This window comes from Musca vetustissima, unplaced genomic scaffold (genome assembly GCF_032173495.1).
Source record: "Musca vetustissima isolate MV318-11 ecotype Yass unplaced genomic scaffold, APGP_CSIRO_Mvet_v1 utg23703, whole genome shotgun sequence".
In the NCBI taxonomy this organism is placed as follows: domain Eukaryota; kingdom Metazoa; phylum Arthropoda; class Insecta; order Diptera; family Muscidae; genus Musca; species Musca vetustissima.
The window spans coordinates 92,179-113,526 of record NW_026877600.1 but is presented as its reverse complement, the minus strand read 5'-3'; the positions used below and the strand labels follow the sequence as shown (position 1 = coordinate 113,526).

The 21,348-nt window shown below is 35.4% G+C and overlaps 1 protein-coding gene across 1 annotated transcript in view; it reads left to right on the top strand.

Annotated features, from left to right (window-relative positions):
* Positions 1 to 21,348, top strand: part of LOC133322228 (protein fem-1 homolog CG6966) — a 109,832-nt gene that overhangs the window by 31,819 nt on the left and 56,665 nt on the right. The window contains exons 2-5 of the mRNA XM_061531259.1: positions 2,579 to 3,540; positions 3,613 to 3,998; positions 4,071 to 4,477; positions 4,886 to 5,082. Coding sequence (XP_061387243.1) covers positions 2,579 to 3,540; positions 3,613 to 3,998; positions 4,071 to 4,477; positions 4,886 to 5,074 — 1,944 coding nt within the window. The 3' untranslated portion in view covers positions 5,075 to 5,082. The remainder of the gene's footprint in view (positions 1 to 2,578; positions 3,541 to 3,612; positions 3,999 to 4,070; positions 4,478 to 4,885; positions 5,083 to 21,348) is intronic.

Genomic DNA, 21,348 nt, shown 5'->3' with positions numbered 1-21,348 from the left:
ATGTATAGGTATTCTTAATTGAAGTAAAATTCCAAGTCGATTTAAACACTTAATGACTTTGTTTATGAAATAAACCGGCAGTTTTTTATGGGCTAATTGTTTTATTTTTAAAACAAATGCAAAATATGGCGACATATCTGCACTGTCATTGTGTGAGGTGTGTGGGGGTAAAGCATTAACAGGTCTAAAAAATATTCTTTAAAAATCCACGTCTTGTCTGGGGCCTAGGAAAATTATTTTTTAAAAATCCACGTCTAGTCTGAGGCCTAGGAAAATTATTCTTTAAAAAATCCACGCCTTGTTTAAGGCTTAGGAAAAATATTCTTTAATAAATCCACGCCAGTAAGGAAAGTAGTAAAGTCGGACTGGGCCGACTATGGGTATATTGTACATATGTATCTTTGGGTATATTGTACATATGTATCCTTACAATTGCATGCCAATGTTCCCTCGAAGGAATATACTCATGTCTTTCTGCAAATTATGATAAATTTAATTCCATTCGGACAGATTTAGACCATGGACAAATTTATTGAAAATGATTTAAAGCAAAATTTATACACGCTATTCGGTACGCAGCACTGTTAAAAATTTAATCTCAATCAGCACCCGTTCGAAATTTATGCTATGTCTGCATCTGCACCAATTTCAACAAAACGCAATTACAGTAGGGACTTTGGTGCACCATTTACCTTAAATCCGACGAAAATATATATGGAAGCTATATCTAAATCTGAACCTATTTTCATAAAATTTAACACATGTCGTTCTAGATTTAATTCAGTACGATATGCCAAATTTCGTGCAAATCAAACGATATATAGGGACTTTGGTGCACCATTTACATAAAATCGGACAAAAATATATATGGGAGCTATATCTAAATCTGAACCGATTTTCAAGAAATTTTACACATACCATTCTAGTATCATTTCAGTACGCTATGCCAAATTTCGTGCAAATCGAAAGATGTATAGGGACTATGGTGCACCATTTACTTTAAATCGGACAAAAATATATATGGGAGCTATATCTAAATCTGAACTGATTTTCAGGAAATTTCACACACACTATTCTAGACCTAATTCAGTACACTATGCCAAATTTCATGCAAATCGAACGATATATAGGGCCGTTGGCGCAACATTTATATAAAATCGGACGAAAATATATATGGGAGCTATATCTAAATCTGAACCGATTTTTCCCAATTTCAATAGGGTTCGTCATTGGCCAAATAAGTGAGCTGTGTTTAATTTCATCCAAATCGGATCATAAATGCCCTGTACCACAGTGTGGTGAAGGGTATAAAAATCCACGCCTTGTCTGAGGCCCTATAAAAATATTGTTTAAAAAATCCACGCCTTGTCTGAGGCCCTATAAAAATATTGTTTAAAAAATCCACGCCTTGTCTGAGGCCCTATAAAAATATTGTTTAAAAAATCCACGCCTTGTCTGAGGCCCTATAAAAATATTGTTTAAAAAATCCACGCCTTGTCTGAGGCCCTATAAAAATATTGTTTAAAAAATCCACGCCTTGTCTGAGGCCCTATAAAAATATTTTTTAAAAAATCCACGCCTTGTCTGAGGCCTAGAACAAATATTCTTTAAAAAATCCGCGCATTGTCTGAGGCCTAGAACAAATATTCTTTAAAAAATCCACGCCTTGTCTGAGGTCTTGAAAAAATATTCCTTAAACAGTCCACGCCTTGTTTGAGGCCTAGAACAAATATTCTTTAAAAAATCCACGCCTTGTCTGAGGCCTAGAACAAATATTCCTTAAACAGTCCACGCCTTGTTTGAGGCCTAGAACAAATATTCTTAAAAAATCCACGCCTTGTCTCTGAGACTTAGAAAAAATATTCTTAAAGAATCCACGCCTTGTCTGAGGATTGCAAAAAATATTCTTCAAAAAATCCCCGCCTTGTTTGAGGCCTTACATTTTTTATTTTAATAAAAATCCACCTTAGACAATAATCATTTATTTTTGACTTAGGTCCCTTTGATGATCAACGCTTCAATTATATGTTTATCTTTGTTAACAAAAAGTGGTGGAAATTTTTTTATCTTCAGATCCGTAAGAGGTTTGAGAAAGTGTCGTCATAAATTGTTCTTATCACATATCCGTATAATCCAAGACTTCCCTCATTGAATACGAAAACAAATCGAACAAAACAAAAAATCACACAAACGTGACTCAGAATTCTGCTTATAGAAACTGTGATTGTGTCGAATGGAAATCAATTCATAAATTATTCACCATTGAATTAATTCGGTATGAGGTAAAGGAAATTAAATCGTTTCTAAATTTAAAGTTGTGCTACCTAACACTGATTCAGTAGGGTGGCAAATTTTAATTAAAGGGATTTTTTGCGAATAATGGAATTAATTTTCAAATTAATTTTGAATCTATACTTTATTTGAGGAATTTGCAATTTTATTTCTTTGCGACGAAAGTTCCCATAAAAATCCCATTGATTGGGCGCCATATTTTGGTCTCAATGATTTTTTATATCCTCCTTATTCTCTCTCTTTCTAAGAGTTTACTAATCTCCCATTTTTCTTCTTCTCCTTACAGAGTGTTCTCAATGGCAGATCAGCTTCAGAGATATCAATGCTCATATCATCCAAAGTTAACGGAGCCACACCCTTGGTCATATCCTGCCGAAATGGACACAGTGAAATTGTAGAATATTTATTGACATGGTGTCAGGCTGATGTCGAACAAGTCGGCTCTGTTAGTTTTGATGGTGAACCCATAGAAGACGCCCCACCACTATGGTGTGCCTCAGCTGCCGGACATCTGGGCATAGTTAAGCTCCTGGTTAGACACGGTGCCAATGTGAACAGTACAACGCGAACAAATTCCACACCGCTGCGCGCCGCCTGTTTTGATGGTCACTTTGAAATTGTCAAATACCTTATACAACATGGTGCCGATTTTGAGGTGGCAAATCGTCACGGACACACCTGCCTGATGATTGCCTGCTATAAGGGTCACTTTAAAATTGCCCAGTATTTGTTGTCGCTCAATGCCAATGTGAATCGGTGCAGTGTCAAGGGCAATACAGCGCTGCATGACTGCGCCGAATCGGGTTCGTTGGAAATACTGCAGTTGCTGTTGAAACATGGTGCCACAATGGAGGTGGATTATTATGGTATGACACCGCTGCTGGCAGCAAGTGTAACAGGTCACGTGCCCATTGTTGAACATTTGATAACCTTGCCCTGTGTTACACGTGAAAGTCGTATCGATGCCCTGGAGCTGCTCGGTGCCACCTATGTAGATAAGAAACGTGATATGGTCAGTGCTTTGTCGCTGTGGCGGCGAGCCATGGAGGAGCGCAACTTGGAACCGAAGATACCGAAAAAGATCCAGGAACCCATTGCGGCCTATGAATATGTCACGGAAGTCACCACCATAGAGGAGTTGGAAGAATTAGTCTTAGATCCGGACGAAATGCGTATGCAAGCATTAGTTATAAGGCAAAGGATATTGGGTCCTACACATCCCGATACTAGTTACTATATTAGATTTAGGTAAGTATAATCGCCTCCTAATGAGAGATCCTTGGAATCAAATATTTATCGTATTATTCTTTCTTCACACAGAGGTGCTCACTATGCCGACGCAGGTCGTTTCGATCGGTGCATTGACCTATGGACATATGCTCTAACCATGCAACAAAAAATCCTACCACCTCTTAGCCCCATGACCCAGTCTTCGCTGCTCTCGTTTGCCGAACTCTTCAGTTTTATGATGATGGAGGCGGGCCGTCTGTTGCCACGTGGCCGTGTGGTGCCGTCCATTGAGGCCTGTGACATGTTAATGATCTTCTGCAAAGCTGTGGATGAGGTTGAGCGAGGTTTGTCACATTATCAAAAGCAAAAGCTGCAATCCGCTGCTACCGTCTCCTCCTCCTCACTTGCAGGACAAAGTTGGTCGATGGAACAGCAACAGAAAATCGGCACAACAGCAACCACAACAACAACGTCCAGTGCTGAAGAACATCCACGCCGAAATTCGCAGCATCAGCACCCCCAACAACAGTCAGCCAATGCGGCGGCAGTTGCATCTCTACACGACTGCAACAATGATCCGAATGCTTTAAGCCGAGCCTTGGTCAGTGCTTTACACATTGGCTGCCTCCTGGCATGGTTAATCGATGATGAATCGTGTTGCCCGAACATGCGAAGAGATATCCTGAAGGCTCTCTACAGATTGAATCGTCTCAATGTGGCCGTAAGATCTGGTCGTACAGCTTTACATTATGCCTGCTATCGTGAAGGTACACTGGTGGGTCGTTACCCGGCCTGTCAATTCCCCTCACCCTATTTGGCTAAAGCTTTATTGGAGGTTGGTGCTGATCCAAATGCAACCGATGATGCTGGTAATACACCGTTGCATTTGGCCGCCATGGTATATCCGAAGTGGCCGCATATAGCGAAGATTTTATTGGATAATGGAGCGCATATAGTGAGTATTTGGGGAATTTTGAAATAATGGGATTAGCAATTACATTGAGGAAAATGTAGGAAATATTTATCTGAGGCCAAGAAATAAAAATATTCATTTAAAAATCCACGCCTTGCATATAGTGAGTATTTGGGGAATTTTGGAATAAGGGGATTAACAATTACATTAAGGAAAATGTAGGAAATATTTATCTAAGGCCAAGAAATAAAAATATTCATTTAAAAATCCACGCCTTGTCTGAGGCCTAGAAAAATATTCTCTTAAAATCCACGCCTTGTCTGAGGACTAGAAAAATATTCTTTAAAAATCCACGCCTTGTCTGAGGCCTAGAACAAATATTTTTTTAAAAATCGCCTTATTTTGGACTTTGAAAATTTTTCTAAACAATTTTTTCTTTTCTTCTTCCAGGATGCCCGTAACAAAGCTGGCGAAACCTTCGAGTCTCTTATCAAACCGAAGAAGATACACGAAACCGTCAATACTCTCAAGTATACAACACTGGCATGCTTGGCAGCGAAAACAATACGAAAACATAATATCAGCTATGCTGTGGGAATGGTGCCGGCAACGTTGCACAAGTTCATTGATATGCATTAGATTATTAAGTCATAGAATGAAATTATGTAGAAACAAAAACAAGGACTTATTGTTGTCTTTATCAAACTAAAAATATAACAATTTAAGATTAACAAGTATCAAGCAATCCCGCAAAGTCGCCTCCTAAACCCCCTTCCCCTGAATATTATGTGTAGTAACGATCGTAAACGAATTCGTTTAACAATCATAAATATAGAATCACGAAGTTACAATCAACGAATAATCGTAAACATCAAAACTTAATAATAAAATAAAAATATTTATGGAAAGTTTTCATTTTGGAATTGTCTCTCTAACTCTCTTGGAGGTTCTTTGTTCTTTGGCAAAAATCTTTTGCTGTTAGAAGAGTTTTTATTAAAACTGTGAAGCAAAGGCATTTTCAGGAGAACATGCAGAGAGAATCAGAGAGACATGATCAGAAAATGTATATAACAAAAAACCAACAATCAATTCGGCAAAAACAAAAATAATACAACTCGAAAAAGTCCTGTAAGGTGTTACAACACGTTTACATACATACATATATATGAAAAGCAAATAATCGTATTTAACTGTAGATATTTTCTTTGAACTGTTTTATGATATAGGCTTTAATCTTATTTCTCTATACTTATTATTTTCATATGCAACAAAAAACAACAATAAGAAAAGAATGATGAAAACAACATTGTGAAACGTATTAAAAATAAAAACAAAAACAACGCGCGATACATATTAATTTAATAGATAATTTTAGCAAACGCTTTGTGTTTCAATAGTTTGTAAGTTAGTTAGTGTTTGTTCACTCATCATCTCTCAGAGAAACAAAAAAGAAAAAAATACAATTCCCCCCTATTATACTTTAATTTCTCAAATTTTCTTTTTTGTGTTCATTTTTTAATTTAATCGAAAACACAAAACAAGGTTCCTTTTTTCTTTCCAAATAATGATCTGTTTGTAGACAATCCCAAAAACAAAATTAAAATAAAAAAATCGAGGATAGAATACTTCGTGATTCCACCTTTCACCTAAAATGCAGGCGTAAAAGGTGTATTAATCTATAAAACAAAAATATCCCCCTCCATGAAAAGAAAAAACAAAGAACAAACAGAACACCCACGAACAGCATAATAGAAACGAAATAAATTAAACAACAATGAAGTAAAAGTAACACTACAATATGTATGTATTAATTTATACTCCTAATGTAGTAATGTTTAAGTACGTATGTGTCTGTGTGCATAAGAAGTATCTATTTGTGTAACAACAAGTAAAAACAATTTATATAGAACGCAAAACAAATGAAAGAAGTAAGAAGGAAAAGTCGAATTTGGCTCCTCCAACCACTGAACCAATTTTTTGGAGGAGAGCAGGCTTTTTGTTTTTGCTCTTACATATTATATCTATCTCTCTATACTATATAGCTCTATCTATCTCACTATCTCCTTTCGTTAAGATATCTAAAAGATAAGAAACAAAACAAACGATATAGTTTTTCTAAGGCAATAAACTATAAACTAAGAATACAATTAAATAAACCAACAAATATATAATATATTGAAAAAATAACAATAAATAAAAAAATACCAATGTTTTATTTCAAAAGTAACAAAATTGCTGAGATTGAACAAATAAGGTATGCCGATCCTCTACATTATATCAAAGGTCTTACATAAAAAGTCCTTTTGTGGGATAACAAGGGATACTCCTTTTTTGATAGTGCACACAATTTCCGCATATTGCAGGGAAACCAACAATCATATATATATATAATAATAATAAAAATAAATAAAAAACTAGTGAGCGGAGCAGTATAGTCGGACGTGGCCGACCATACGATACCATACACAACTACCAAAGAACTCTAACTTTCTGCTGAAGTTTATTTCGAGCCTGGGCAATATTTCTGATATTTGCATCTTCTTGCCCGATTAGAGGTCAACAGTACCTCTTCCTTACACTGACATAGTTTCCGAATATTACTAATATTCAGTCAGTACAGCCCTTCCAGATTCCCTTATGTAGGCTTATAATTGTGACCTATTTTCCCACTTCATCTCAAGATTATTGTCTGATCATCGTTGCATAACTTGCATAACTACAACCTCATGGAAAATTGCAAATCGATCAGCGTTAAATTTCCGCCCTCTAGTGTGGTAATGGGTTACTAATTTATATATGAATACGTAAGCACCTGTAAATCTTTAAGTGTAACTCCCACATCCGAGTGCATACGATAATATAATTGGTATCAATTTAATGGTCAACCACTCCTCTTGAAAATATTATACACTTCTCGGGCCTATGTCCTTCAGGAGGAAATATATACGCCATAGAATACAACTTTTGTAATTTTTCACACAAAATCTGCGTCTATTTGACCCCCTAAATATTGACTGATCTTTGTCAGAACAGGCATGCTCATTCTTTGGCCCGATCCTCTTCTTCATGTAAAATTTCGCGATATTCGGGCCTCTGGATCGACCAGAAAAACCAACAAAAATTAAGTATTTGGACCATTTCATCCTCTAAATATTGACCGATCTTTGCCAAAAATATTAATCGATCTTTACATTGGCCAGAATCCAACATATAAAACAAATATTTAATATACCCTCCATAGTATGGAGGGGAGATGGGGTATATCCGTCCAGGTTTAGACATAGCTCCTATATAAGAGTATCCCCCTTGGGGTTCTTGAGCGCATTTTTCAACCGAATTCGCTGTAATTTGGTATTTTGTAGTCGTATATGGTATCGAATATAGCTGCCAAAAATTATTAATATTCCTCGCCTTTTAGGGGTAATCCGCATATAACCCCCTATTTATACCCTTCACCGCACTGCGGTACAGGGTATTATGTCTTTGTGCATATTTTTGTAACAGGCAAAAGGAATCGAGATAGACACATGGTAAATCTTACTTTCTAAGTGGATTAATGCATGTCCGTCCGTCTGTCCATGTTAAATTTTAAACAAAGTGCAAGTTTTTGATAACGAACCCTATTGAAATTGATGGCATCGGTTCTGATTTAGGCTCCCATATATATTTTCGTCAGATTTAATGTAAATGGTGCACCAAAGTCCAATTTAATGTGTGTGAATTTTTGTGTGTAAAATTTCTTGAAAATAGGTTCAGATTTAGATATAGCCCCCATATATATTTTCGACCGATTTTATGTAAATGGTGCAACAAACTCCCAATATTTATCCGATTTAGACATAATCTTGCAAAGCGGACTTAATTAAGTCCAATTTAATGTGTGTGTATTTTTGTTAAAATCGATTCAGATTTAGATATAGCTCCCATATATAGTTTCGTCCGATTTTATTGTAAATGGTGCACCACACTCCCAAGGTTTGCCTGATTGAGACAACATTTTGCATAGCTTACTGAAATAAGTCCAGTTTGAGGTCTGTGAAGTTTTTTCGATTTATATATAGCTTCCTCCGATGTTAGGTAAATGGTGCAACAAACTCCCAATATTGGTCCGATAGTGTCAAAATTTTGTCCAGAGTTCTGAATTAGGTCTAGATTGATATATGTCAAGTTTTGTTGAAATCGGTTCAGATTTAAATATAGCTCCCATATAGTTTCGTCCGATTTAATGTAAATGGTACACCGAACTTCTAAGGTTTGCCGGATTGAAACAAAAATTTGCACAGCGTAGTGAATTCAGTACCATTTGACGTCTGTGAAGTTTTGTTGAAATCGATCCAGATTTACATATAGGGCTCATTCATCATTTTGCTGAATTTTATACAAATGTTACACCGAAAAATCCAAGTCTGCCCGATTATGGCAAAGGAACACAAAAAGAAAACATGTTTTAAAAAATTAAGAAGGTATGAGGCGAATTTCCTGTGTTCTGTAAGAAGCGCATCTGGTGTTATTTTTGAAGTCGTCCTTATGATCATCAACAACAATATCTTAAGAAAGGGTAGATATTCTTGGCATCTATAAGAAAATCATTTCGTCGTATATCACACGACATCTGGTACACTTTCTATACTTTTATAAGACAACCTTAGTTTCTATATTCTGAGATTCGTTTTAAAAACTACTTTATTTCATTTTCTTAATAGCTGTTTAACTATCTGAAATCATTATAATCTACCATAAAAAATCCTTCCGATCATCTACAAAATTATTTACATTTTTTAATTGTAAAAATTCTTTTGGGTCTTAAATCGGAAGACCTAGTCTGCTCTTATAATGGTAGATCCTACTTTCTGCTATAGGAAGTCCTTGTGATCTAAGTAACATTTTAAAAGGATTCTGGTCATTAAGACTTAATCCGGGTTAAAGGTAATGGTCACCGGTTTAAGGGTTATATTACGCCATTTTTAATTATCCACCACTCCTAAATGGTTGAACCACTATCTATCAGCGAATCATCATTAGAATGATCTTGCAGTCCTCTTTCTAGTATATATAATACATTTTATGGAAAATTTCAGGGACCTTCACATTTACGGCAGTGTTATATTAGCCACCACTCCTCATTGGAGAGGTTTTGATATCCTCTCTCCTCGGAAATTGTACATATCTTTTCCAATTCGATGTGTATGGACTTTCCTAAAAAACAGGGACCTTCCTATTTATATTCTGGAACATTCTTGTGCATATACGATTCTGTTGTTCATAGAGAACGCTATATACTAAACTTCAAAATTATACATCTTACCTCTTCCCGCGATTAGTACTTTTTAGTACCTTTTGGTACTAATTTCTAAGATAACTTTTCACACGGCTACGAACCAATACCGATATGAATGCCAAATTTCGAACCGACAGTGTGTGGTTTATTCAAATGCAACTTTTCAATGAACCCACAAAGCTTATGAAAAGACTTGCCTAATACTAACCTAACTCAAAGATTTGTATATTGCAATCGGTCTCTGTTGTGATATATCTTCAACATTTAAAAAAAATACTCTTCTTTATTTGTTACAATAACAGAGATTTTTCAATATAAAGAGCAAATTCTCTTTGGAGAAGAAGAGGTTAAAATATTAATTTATCTTTTATTTCAACCATAAAGAGAAACAAAGATAAAGTTTTTACCGTTACTTTCTCATATCATTTCAAAGCTTTAGCTCTCTTCAAACAGCTATCTTTGAAGTTACAACATTTATTCATTAAATTTTCTCTTACATGGTATTTTGAATGGGGTATATGGTGACCAGCTCGAATTCCTAATGAATCAAACACACATATTGATATTAATTCAAGGATCTTTGATACGGAGAATGGGATATATCGGTTCCGGCTTTGGTATATAACAAATCTCTACAATATGTGCACGATTTCCCATTGACTTTTTATACCCTACACAATTATGTTTTCAAGGTATTGTAGCTTTGTGCAGCCCCAAGAGTTTATAACGCCGCGAAATATTGGTCCTAGACCCACCTTTAAGTATACCAATCGCCATATCTCGACCTCAGTCTTTCTGTTCATTATAATTTGCCACAATTATGGACCACGAAATTGAATGTAGGATGGTTTCTGGCCAAAGAAGACCCCTATTGTTATTGGCAATGAACAGTTAATATTTAGGGATGAAATGGACCAAAAACTTTATTTTTGTCTGTTTTCTGATTGCTCTATAGGCCATTTTTACATGCCGAACATCATATATTTTTTGAAGGTAAAGGGGATCTGGCCAATTACTTAGAACGGTTGCTTAAGTGATGATCGGTCGATATTCCGAGGGTCAAATCAACCAACACCTAAAGTGACCAAATGTTTTTTTTTTTTATGGAGTAAATATTGACCTCGTTAAAACGAGATTTGGAAAATATGCCAGGGTAAGAAAGTGGAGCTGTTGACCTATAATTGGTGAAGACGATGCATATATCGCGAAATATTGCCAAGCACAGAATATGTAACAGCAGAAAGTTAGATTGTGGTAGTTGTGTAGGGTATCATTTGGTCGGCCCTGTCCAATTATACTGCTCCGCTCACTTTTTTATTTAACTTATTTTAATTTACACTTGATTTGGTCCTGTATAAACACATTCTTTAAAAATCCACACCTTGCCTGAGGCCTTGAAAAATATTCTTTAAAAATCAATGCCATGCCAGAGGCCTTGAAAAATATTCTTTAAAAAACAATGCCATGCCTGAGACCTTGAAAAAATGTTCTTTAAAAATCAACGCGTTGCCTGAGGCCTTGAAAAAATATTCTTTAAAAATCCTCGCCTTGCCTGGGGCCTTGAAAAAATATTTTTATAAAATCCACGCCTTTTGTAGGAATTGAAAAATATTCTTGAAAAAAATCCATGCCCGCTATAGGTATTGAAAAAGTATTCTTTAAAAAAATTAGACCTATATTAAATCTTCTTAAAAAATTTCGCGCTTGTTATAGTCCTTGAAAACTATTTTAAAAAAGTCCCTGCTCTTAAGATTCTCTTCCCGATGTTATAATAAAGCTTTCTGCATTCATCTCATTTCTCTTACATAACTGGTTGAAAGGAATATTTTTTTCAGATAAAAATAATTATCTGTGAATTCCAGTGAGTTCAAAGATAACCCGAGAAAATTAAAGTTTAATGTGATAAAACTTTTGAGAGTTGCCCGTTAAAACATGTGTCCTTTCTCTGAGTATATCACAATACCCTGGCTACTGAGAGTTTTGAAGAAAGAGAGAGAGAGAGAGAGAGAGGGCGAGAGAAAATAGTGTCAAAATAATAACAACAACCTGTTTTACCCAGTTTCCTAACTAACTTTACAAACCTAAAATGTCACACACAAGGAGAGAAGAAGTGGGTGAGAGAGCTTTCTCTCTCTCAACCGTTCTTTGTCTCTGCGTGTAATACATTAGATTGCCTTTCCTAAGCCTGCTTTCCGGGGTCACTTTAAAAATGGTTAATACCCAACTAATGTACGGAAAGCTTTTTGTTACGTTCGGTGAGCGTAGACGTCTGACTACACACGTTGGCTGGCTGGTCGGGTTGGTTTGCTCTGTCAAGGTACACTCACTCATTTCGCCATAGATTTTTCCAATTTTTCTGATGTGAAACTCCGCCGTAGAATATTTTCATCCCTTCTGGCAGTGTTTCTAGTTCAATTGCAAAGTGAAGACGTGTGGCGAGTGAACGGATTTCGGGATTATTCTGGTTTTTTTTTGTCACTCTACCGTGGTGACCGTGTGTGTGTGTCTGTGTTTGTAGTTATTTTGCCTTAAAAGAAGAAATTAATTATTGATAAGCAAGAAAAAAGGAAAAAGAAGAAGCAGAAGCAGTGGAAAAGAGAAAAATAGCAACAACAATGTTTGTAAAGGAATTTAAATGGGTTATGAAGTAGAACCAAGAAGAAGAAGAATCTAAAACATGAAAAAGTAAAATATTTATAAAGAATTGTTGTGGCAAAATCGTTGTGTGTGCTAAAACCCGAAAAAAGTAAAGCATACTTTTAGGCAGCTGCTGAGGAATGTTTGTAAACTATAACACACAACTTTTCTAAGGGGAAGCTTGAAATATTTCACAAAACCAAGGTATATTTTTAGGCTGTCGACTTTGTGTGTGTTACCAAAAGCATAATTTTAGGCAGCTGAATGAATGTTGAAAAATCAAAGCATACTTTTAGACTGCTGAAAGTGAGTGTTATGCGAAAAAATAAAGGATAATGACGAAATGTAGACGAATATCGTGTTAAATGAAATGCAAAAACGTGGCATTCCGAGAAATATGTTCATGATGAAACACAGTGTGTAAAGAAAATGAAAGTAAAAGCGGTCGAAAATATTTGAAAAAAAAAATTATCACACACACACATCAATGAAGTGGTTGAACCGAAGTGCTCTTCAGTTGTGCGGCGGATTTTTCATTTAAATAAATTTCATGAATAATAAATAACAAAAACAACGACAAGAATATAATGCACCAGGCCTCCCACACCCTTCTAGTGTTTTCATGTCGGGTTTTTTTTTTCTGAAGCGAGTGTAGGTCGTGTCTAGAACCCCAGCCTGCCTGCCAGCTGAGAGGAGTAATGAAAATTTTTGAAAAAAAAAAACAAAATTAAGATGCAAAAACCGTATCAAGGTAACATGCAAATGTGAATAATGTGAACAGAAAAACAAAACGAGAAAATAAAGAAAAACCCCGAGCCACAAGAATCGTTGGTGGGGAGCAGCAAAAAAAAAAAAAAAAAAAACAAGTCAAAGTGCAGTGTAACGAACCAAGTGAAACCCTATAAAATGAGTTCAAATGGCTGGTCTTGGGCTTAAGTCCAAAACAGAGAAGAAGAAAAAAAAATAACAACAACATAGTTTTCATTTCAAACTTGCGGATTTAGGGGAAAAACGAATCATTGTGAATTATTGAAGCGTGAAAAGCCTTTTTAAAGAAAAAAATATACCGCACAAAACAAGAAAAATATCGCCAAGAGAATAAACGTACTTCCGAACGTAACCCCAATAAAACAGTTTAAAGCATTTTAAGCCCTCACAAAAAATAAAAAGAAGAAGAAGAAAAACCCCCAGAAATTTAAACAACAGACGTGACAACTCACAAGGCATAAAAAATATCCTCCCAAAAGAGTTGTAATTTTTTTTTCTACAATAACAACAAATCACGTGAATAATACGAAAAAAACGAATACCAAGAACCCCTACTGCATACCACCTAAAAAACGATAATCAATAAATCGCGGATTTTATGAAGAAAATAAACGCACAAATAACAACAACTGCAACAACAACACACGTGTGTTCAACTCACTTTGGCTGCTCGACACACGGCAGCCCATCACATCCTCAGCACATTCATCGTTGGTGTCGTCCTCGTGATCGTCCTTATTCTCGAAGTCATTTGTATTCATGTTGCTGGCGTGAAGCGAAAAAATATACCGCCCGCCATAAATAAGTGCGTGAGTGTACCACAAATATTCACATTGTCCCCCGCTCAAGGATTACAACAAACCGAAAAACATATAAAAAAATAAACAACAACAACAGAAAATAATAATAAAAAATTCAAACGTAACGTAACGTGAAAAACACCTCATAAAGAAACCTCCAATCAACCTACATTGTTAGCAGCCAACGCATTGAGGGTATGTGTGTTTGAGTGTGAGGGCAACCACCCTGACCTGGTCTGGTCTGTTTGGATATTTAAGGATAACATCCATCCTCACATACGTATATAAATTATTATCATGATGAGGACAACAACATTTTAAGCATCTAAAAACAGCAAACAACCACAACAATAATAAAAATAAATACAAGGTAAAATTTCCCCTTTTTTTTATCACACATACATACATATATATGTGTGTAATTTAAAATCTATAACCCGGTTTTATGAACCGAAAAAATATATATTAGGCATAACAATGACATTTTTGTGGATTGAGGTATTTTTAATTAGGAAATGATAATAGGGAAATTGTAATAAGGATACAAGACGGTTATAATCGTCAATGTAACCAATAACTGATAACTTTCGAAGAAATATTTGAAGGATAAGAATAAATTATTGAGAATACGCAATTAAACAAAATTTGAAAATTTCTAAGGGAGAAAGATTTTGCTAAGGCTTTAAAAAAAGTACAGAACCCTAGAAATTGGAAATGATCGGTTCAGATTTAGATATAGCTCCCATTATATTTTCGTCCCATTTAAGACAAATTGTGCACCAAAGTCCCTATGTATCTTTCGATTTGCACGAAATTTGGCACAACGTACTGAATTAATAGTAGAATGATGTGTGCTAAGTTTCGTGAAAATCGGTTCAGATTTAGATATAGCTCCCATATATATTTTCGTCCGATTTTTGGTAAATGGTGCACCAAAGTCCCTAAATATGTATCGATTTGTACGAAATTTTGCACAGCGTACTGAATTAAGACGGTAATGATGTGTGCTAAGTTTCGTAAAAATCGGTTTAGATTTATATATAGCTCTCATATATATCTTCGTCCAATTTAGGGTAAATGGTATACCAAAGTCCCTATGTATCTTTCGATTTGCACGAAATTTGGCACAGTGTACTGAATTAAGACGGTAATGATGTGTGCTAAGTTTTGTGAAAATCGGTTCAGATTTAGATATAGCTCCCATATATATTTTCGTTCGATTTAAGGTAAATGGTGCACCAAAGCCCCTAAATATGTATCGATTTGTACGAAATTTTGCACAGCGTACTGAATTAAGAGTAGAATAATGTGTGCTAAGTTTCGTGAAAATCGGTTCAAATTTAGATATAGCTCCCATATATATTTTCGTCCGATTTTTTATAAATGGTACACCAAACTCCTAATTTTTGTCCGATTAACACGAAAAAGGTACCAAAGTGAGATTTGAATGACGTTATTGGGTTTTGTTGAAATTGGTGAACATGCAGCCATAGCTTCCATATGTATTTCGGACGGGTGTCGGATTGAAATTAAATTTGCGTAACGCGTAACGAATAGCGTGTATCAATTTTGCTATAAATCCATTTCCAAAAATTTGTCCCATGGTACGCAGACGACTCTAAATTAAATTTATCATTGATTGCAGAAAGACATGAGTATGTTCCTTCGAAGGAACATTTGTAAGGATACATATGTACAATATACCCAAAGTGGTGAAGGGTAACATATAGTCGACCCAGTCCGACTTTACTACTTTCCTTACTGGCTTTATTTTTGATTCACAAACCCTTAGAATTTACATAATATGTTATTCCGAACCTGGACAATATTTCGTGATAGTTGCACCCTCTTGCCCGATTAGAGATCAACAGCACCTCTTGCTTAAACTGACATATTTCCCGAATATTACTAATATTCAGTACAGTCCTTCTAATTACTTGTCCATATTCCCTTCACCGTGGGTTGAGTTGTGATGACCGGCTTATAATTGTGGCCAATATATCGACTCGAAAAAAGCACAAAAATTTAAATTTTCGATCTACTTCATCAGAAAATTATTATCTAATCATTATCGAAAATTATAGGTGTTGTCCTTGACCATAATTGGAACTTCAAGGAACATTTTAAAGCGATTAGCGTTATATTTCCACCCTCCAGTGTGGTAATGGGTTGCAAAATAATATCTGAATACGTAAGCACCTGTAAATATTTAAGTGTAACTTCCACATCCGAGTGCCTAACACAATATAATTGGTAGCAATTTAAAGGCCAACCACTCCTCTTGGATATACTATCAACTACCCGGGTCTTTACCCTTCAGGAGTAATATATACGCTATAAAATACAAATTGTGTAATTTTTCACACAAAAGTTAGGGTCCTACATTAATTTATCTTTATCAAAACAAGCATGCTTATTCTTTGGCCCGATCGCCTTCTCCATACAAAAATTCACGATGTTTGGGTAATAATTGCGGCCTCTGGAGCGACCAGAAAAACCGACAAAAATTAAGTATTTGTGTCATCCCATCCCCAAAATATTAACCGATCTTTACCAACAACAATAGGGACCTTCATTGGGCAGAACCCATCCTATAAATTATATTGGACAGATGGGCAGACGGACGGACGGGCGGACACACATATCTAGATCGATTCAGCTAGTCGAGATATGACCCTTTAAGGGTCTAGGACGAATATTTAGCGGCGTTATAAACTCTTTGGGCTACGCAAAGGTTTAATAGACTGACAACATAGTTGTGTAGGGTATTAAAAAAATTACAGAGAATTATATTATATTCGTATGAGTTTTGACAGCAATTATACGACACAAAGCACACTATAAATATTTATACCCTTCACCCTTTACACGAGATAGACCCAGGGTTCCTTTTGAGAATATACATAGAATCACTTTCTAAGTCGATTTAGATTAGATAAAAATGTATATGCTTTTCTTGGTAACACAAAATATTTCAACATCCAACAATTTAAATTTAGAATATTAAAAACAATTAACACGGGTGTCGTATAAGTATTGACAGAACTCATACGACACAATGTACCATCAAAATATTTTCCAAAAATCCCCTAATTAAGGTAATGAAAAATTGTAAGCCGAACATCACAAATGTTACACGGCCAATTATTTAGAATGGTTGTTTTAAAAATTCTCAGTTAATATTTAGAGGGTCAACTACACATTGGAAAATATGTCAGGGTAAAAAGAGAGCAGCTGTATACCTATAATCGATCAAGAGGATGCAAATATCGCAAAATTTGGGCCACACTCGGAATATAAATTTGCACAAAATTATAGTTCAGTGGTAGTTGTGTAGGGCCCTACACGTCCGACTATACTCATTATTGAAAATGTTTTGAACAGAAACTAATTTTGTCAGCTCTTCTTGCCAGACGTCAGCATGTTCAAAATACTTTGAACAGAATTTCGTATTACAGAAGATTTGATCGTTGTGGTCTTTAAAGATAAGTGTCAAATATTCCACATGCAACGCTGATATTTTATGACATCGGTTTAGATATAGCCCCTCGTATTTAGCTTCGTCCGACTTTATGTAAATTGTGCACCGAACCCCCATTTTTTGTCCGATTGAGAGACAAAATTTGGCATAACGTATGTAAATGAGACTAGGATAAAGTGTGTTAAGTTTCATTGAAATCGGATCAGATATAGATATAGCTCCTATATATAGCTCCGACTGCTTTTATGTAAATGGAGCACCAAATTCCCAATTTTTGTCCGATTTTGACGAAATTTGGCATAACTTATGGAATTGAGACTAGAATAAAGTGTGTTAAGTTTCATTGAAATCGGTTCGGATTTATATATAGCTCATATATATAGCTTCGTTCGACTTTATCTAAATGGTGGACCAAACTTCTAATTTTTGTCCGTTTATGTCGTAATGTGGTATAACTTATGGAGTTGAGGCTAGAATAGAGTGTGTTAAATTTCATTGAAACCGCTTCGGATTTATATTTAGCTCGTATATATAGCTTTGTCCGATTTTATGTAAATGGAGCACCAAACTCCCAATTTTTGTCCGATTGTGACGAAATTTGGCACAGCGTACTTAATTAAGTCCAGTTTGATGTATGTGATCTTTAGTTGAAGTCGTTTCAGATTTAGATATAGCCCCCATACATAATTTTGCTGGATTTAAGGGAACCCCCTCATTCTCGATTTTAATTTTTCAAGATTTTCAATGGGCTGGTAAATCAATACCAATGCTTGTTAAGGTTTGTAACTTTCCACATATATATTTGAGGATTTTAAAGAGAAGAAAAATAATTTACAAACAAATTGTGTAATTGTTTTGTTGTTGTTTATTGTAATTAAAGAAAAATCCTTATTTTTGATGGCGGACATGATAACTCCTCACTGGAACATCGGAATCCGAAAATTTCAACGGTCTTAGAAAGAGTACATGTCTGGCTCTCGTATGAACTAGGATTATTGACTTCGCTCAAAAATTAACAAAATGGCAAACCTTTGAAAAAATATTTTTGGAAAATCGCCGATTTTTGACCAAAAACCAAGTTAAAAATAAGGAAGATCTTCACCGATTGGCTTTATCCTAGTTCATAAGATAGCTATACACTCACAGCCAAACGTGTAAAAATTTGGAATCGATTGGGTTATTAGTTTTTGAGTTATCGTGCCCGCCATTCGCAAAAGAGATAAACGCGTTTAAAGTTTGAGAAGCCCTTTAGCCGTCACTTGATGGTGACACAATAAATCGGCTATATCTTCAAGAGTTCTTGAGATTTTCACTTGAAATTTTGTAGGGACATTCTTGAATTAGTGTAGATTCGAATAAAATCAAAAAAAAAAAACAGTAAAGAAAGTAGTAAAGTCGGACGAGGCCGACTATATGATACCCTTCACCACTATGTGTACATTGAACAGATGCATCCTAACAGACCTCGGACCATTAGTATGACATTGGATGAACAAAAATATGTGATCCTTATCTAAATGTGATCCGACTTAGATCAATCCATATACATGTCATTCGTTTGTTACAATGGGACAAAAGTATGTAAATCGATTTAAAAATGAGAATATGTATGTGAGCTATATTCAAATCTGAACCGATTTCCACGAAACTTGGCAGACATGACTCCAGACCCAATTCAGAACGATGTGCCAAATTTCGTGCAAATCGAAATATATATAGGGTCTTGGGTGCACCATTTACCTTAAATCGGACGATAATATATATATGAGAGCAATATCAAAATCTGAACCGATTTTCAGGAAACTTAACACACATTATTTTTGGCTTATTTTAGTAAGCTATACCAAATTACGTGCAAATCGAAAGATTTTTAGGGACTTTGTTGCAGCATTTACCTTAAATCGGACGAAACTATATATGGGAGCTATATCCAAATCTGAACCGATTTTTTCGAAACTTGGCACACATCATTCTGCACCTAATTCAGTACCCGATGCCAAATTTCATGCAAATCGAATGTTATATAGGGACTTTGGTGAACCATTTACCTTAAATCGGGCGAAACTATATATGGGAGCTATATCTAAATCGGAACCGATTTTTTCGAAACTTGACATACATAATTGTGGACCTAATTCAGTGCTCTGTGCCAAATTTCGTGCAAATCGGAATATATATATAGGGACTTTGGTGCCCCATTTATCGGCTATATCTTCAAGAGTTCTTGAGATTTTCACTTGAAATTTTGTAGGGACATTCTTGAATTAGTGTAGATTCGAATAAAATCAAAAAAAAAAAAAAAAAACAGTAAAGAAAGTAGTAAAGTCGGACGAGGCCGACTATATGATACCCTTCACCACTATGTGTACATTGAACAGATGCATCCTAACAGACCTCGGACCATTAGTATGACATTGGATGAACAAAAATATGTGATCCTTATCTAAATGTGATCCGACTTAGATCAATCCATATACATGTCATTCGTTTGTTACAATGGGACAAAAGTATGTAAATCGATTTAAAAATGAGAATATGTATGTGAGCTATATTCAAATCTGAACCGATTTCCACGAAACTTGGCAGACATGACTCCAGACCCAATTCAGAACGATGTGCCAAATTTCGTGCAAATCGAAATATATATAGGGTCTTGGGTGCACCATTTACCTTAAATCGGACGATAATATATATATGAGAGCAATATCAAAATCTGAACCGATTTTCAGGAAACTTAACACACATTATTTTTGGCTTATTTTAGTAAGCTATACCAAATTACGTGCAAATCGAAAGATTTTTAGGGACTTTGTTGCAGCATTTACCTTAAATCGGACGAAACTATATATGGGAGCTATATCCAAATCTGAACCGATTTTTTCGAAACTTGGCACACATCATTCTGCACCTAATTCAGTACCCGATGCCAAATTTCATGCAAATCGAATGTTATATAGGGACTTTGGTGAACCATTTACCTTAAATCGGGCGAAACTATATATGGGAGCTATATCTAAATCGGAACCGATTTTTTCGAAACTTGACATACATAATTGTGGACCTAATTCAGTGCTCTGTGCCAAATTTCGTGCAAATCGGAATATATATATAGGGACTTTGGTGCCCCATTTACCTTAAATCGGACGAAAATATATATGGGAGCTATATCTAAATCTGAACCGATCTGATCCAATTTCAATTAGGTTCGTCCTTGGGCCAAATAAGGACTTGTGCCGAATTTCATCCAAATCGGACCATAAATGCGACCTGTACTTCGTTTACAATTTAACATCTACAGACGGACAGACGGACGGACGGACATGCATAAATCGACTCAGAAAGTGATTCTATGCATATTCTCAAAAGGAACAATGTGTCTATCTCGTTTCCTTTTGCCTGTTACAAACATATGCACAAAGACATAATACCATGTACCACAGAGTGGCGAAGGGTATAAAAAAAATTGACCCCGAGAATGGGTGGGGTCCCCTTAATGCAAATGTTACACCAAAAAATTAAAGTCTGTTCGATTGGCATGCAATTTTTCATAGATTTCTGAATGGTATGAGTATTGGCTTTTTATTGGTGCATCTATCTATATAGATCACAATTTTTTTTTATCGTCCGATTCCAATGATGTTATGTCTCTTCTATCTAGAGGATATTTTACACATTGTCATCTATTGTATGTATCTAAAGTGGTGAAGCGTATCCGGCTCCGTCCGACTTTTGATCTTTCCTTACTGGTTTACCATTGAATTATTTGAATTTTTCATGACATTTTCATTAATTCTTTAACAAAACATCCTTGCCAATTACGCGGCATTTCATTTCATATAAATATTTAATATTTTTAAAACAAAATCTTCTTTGTAAATCGATTATCGATGTTGTCAAATTAATACCAGCAATTGAAACATAAACTAGATTAAGCATTCATATAATATTT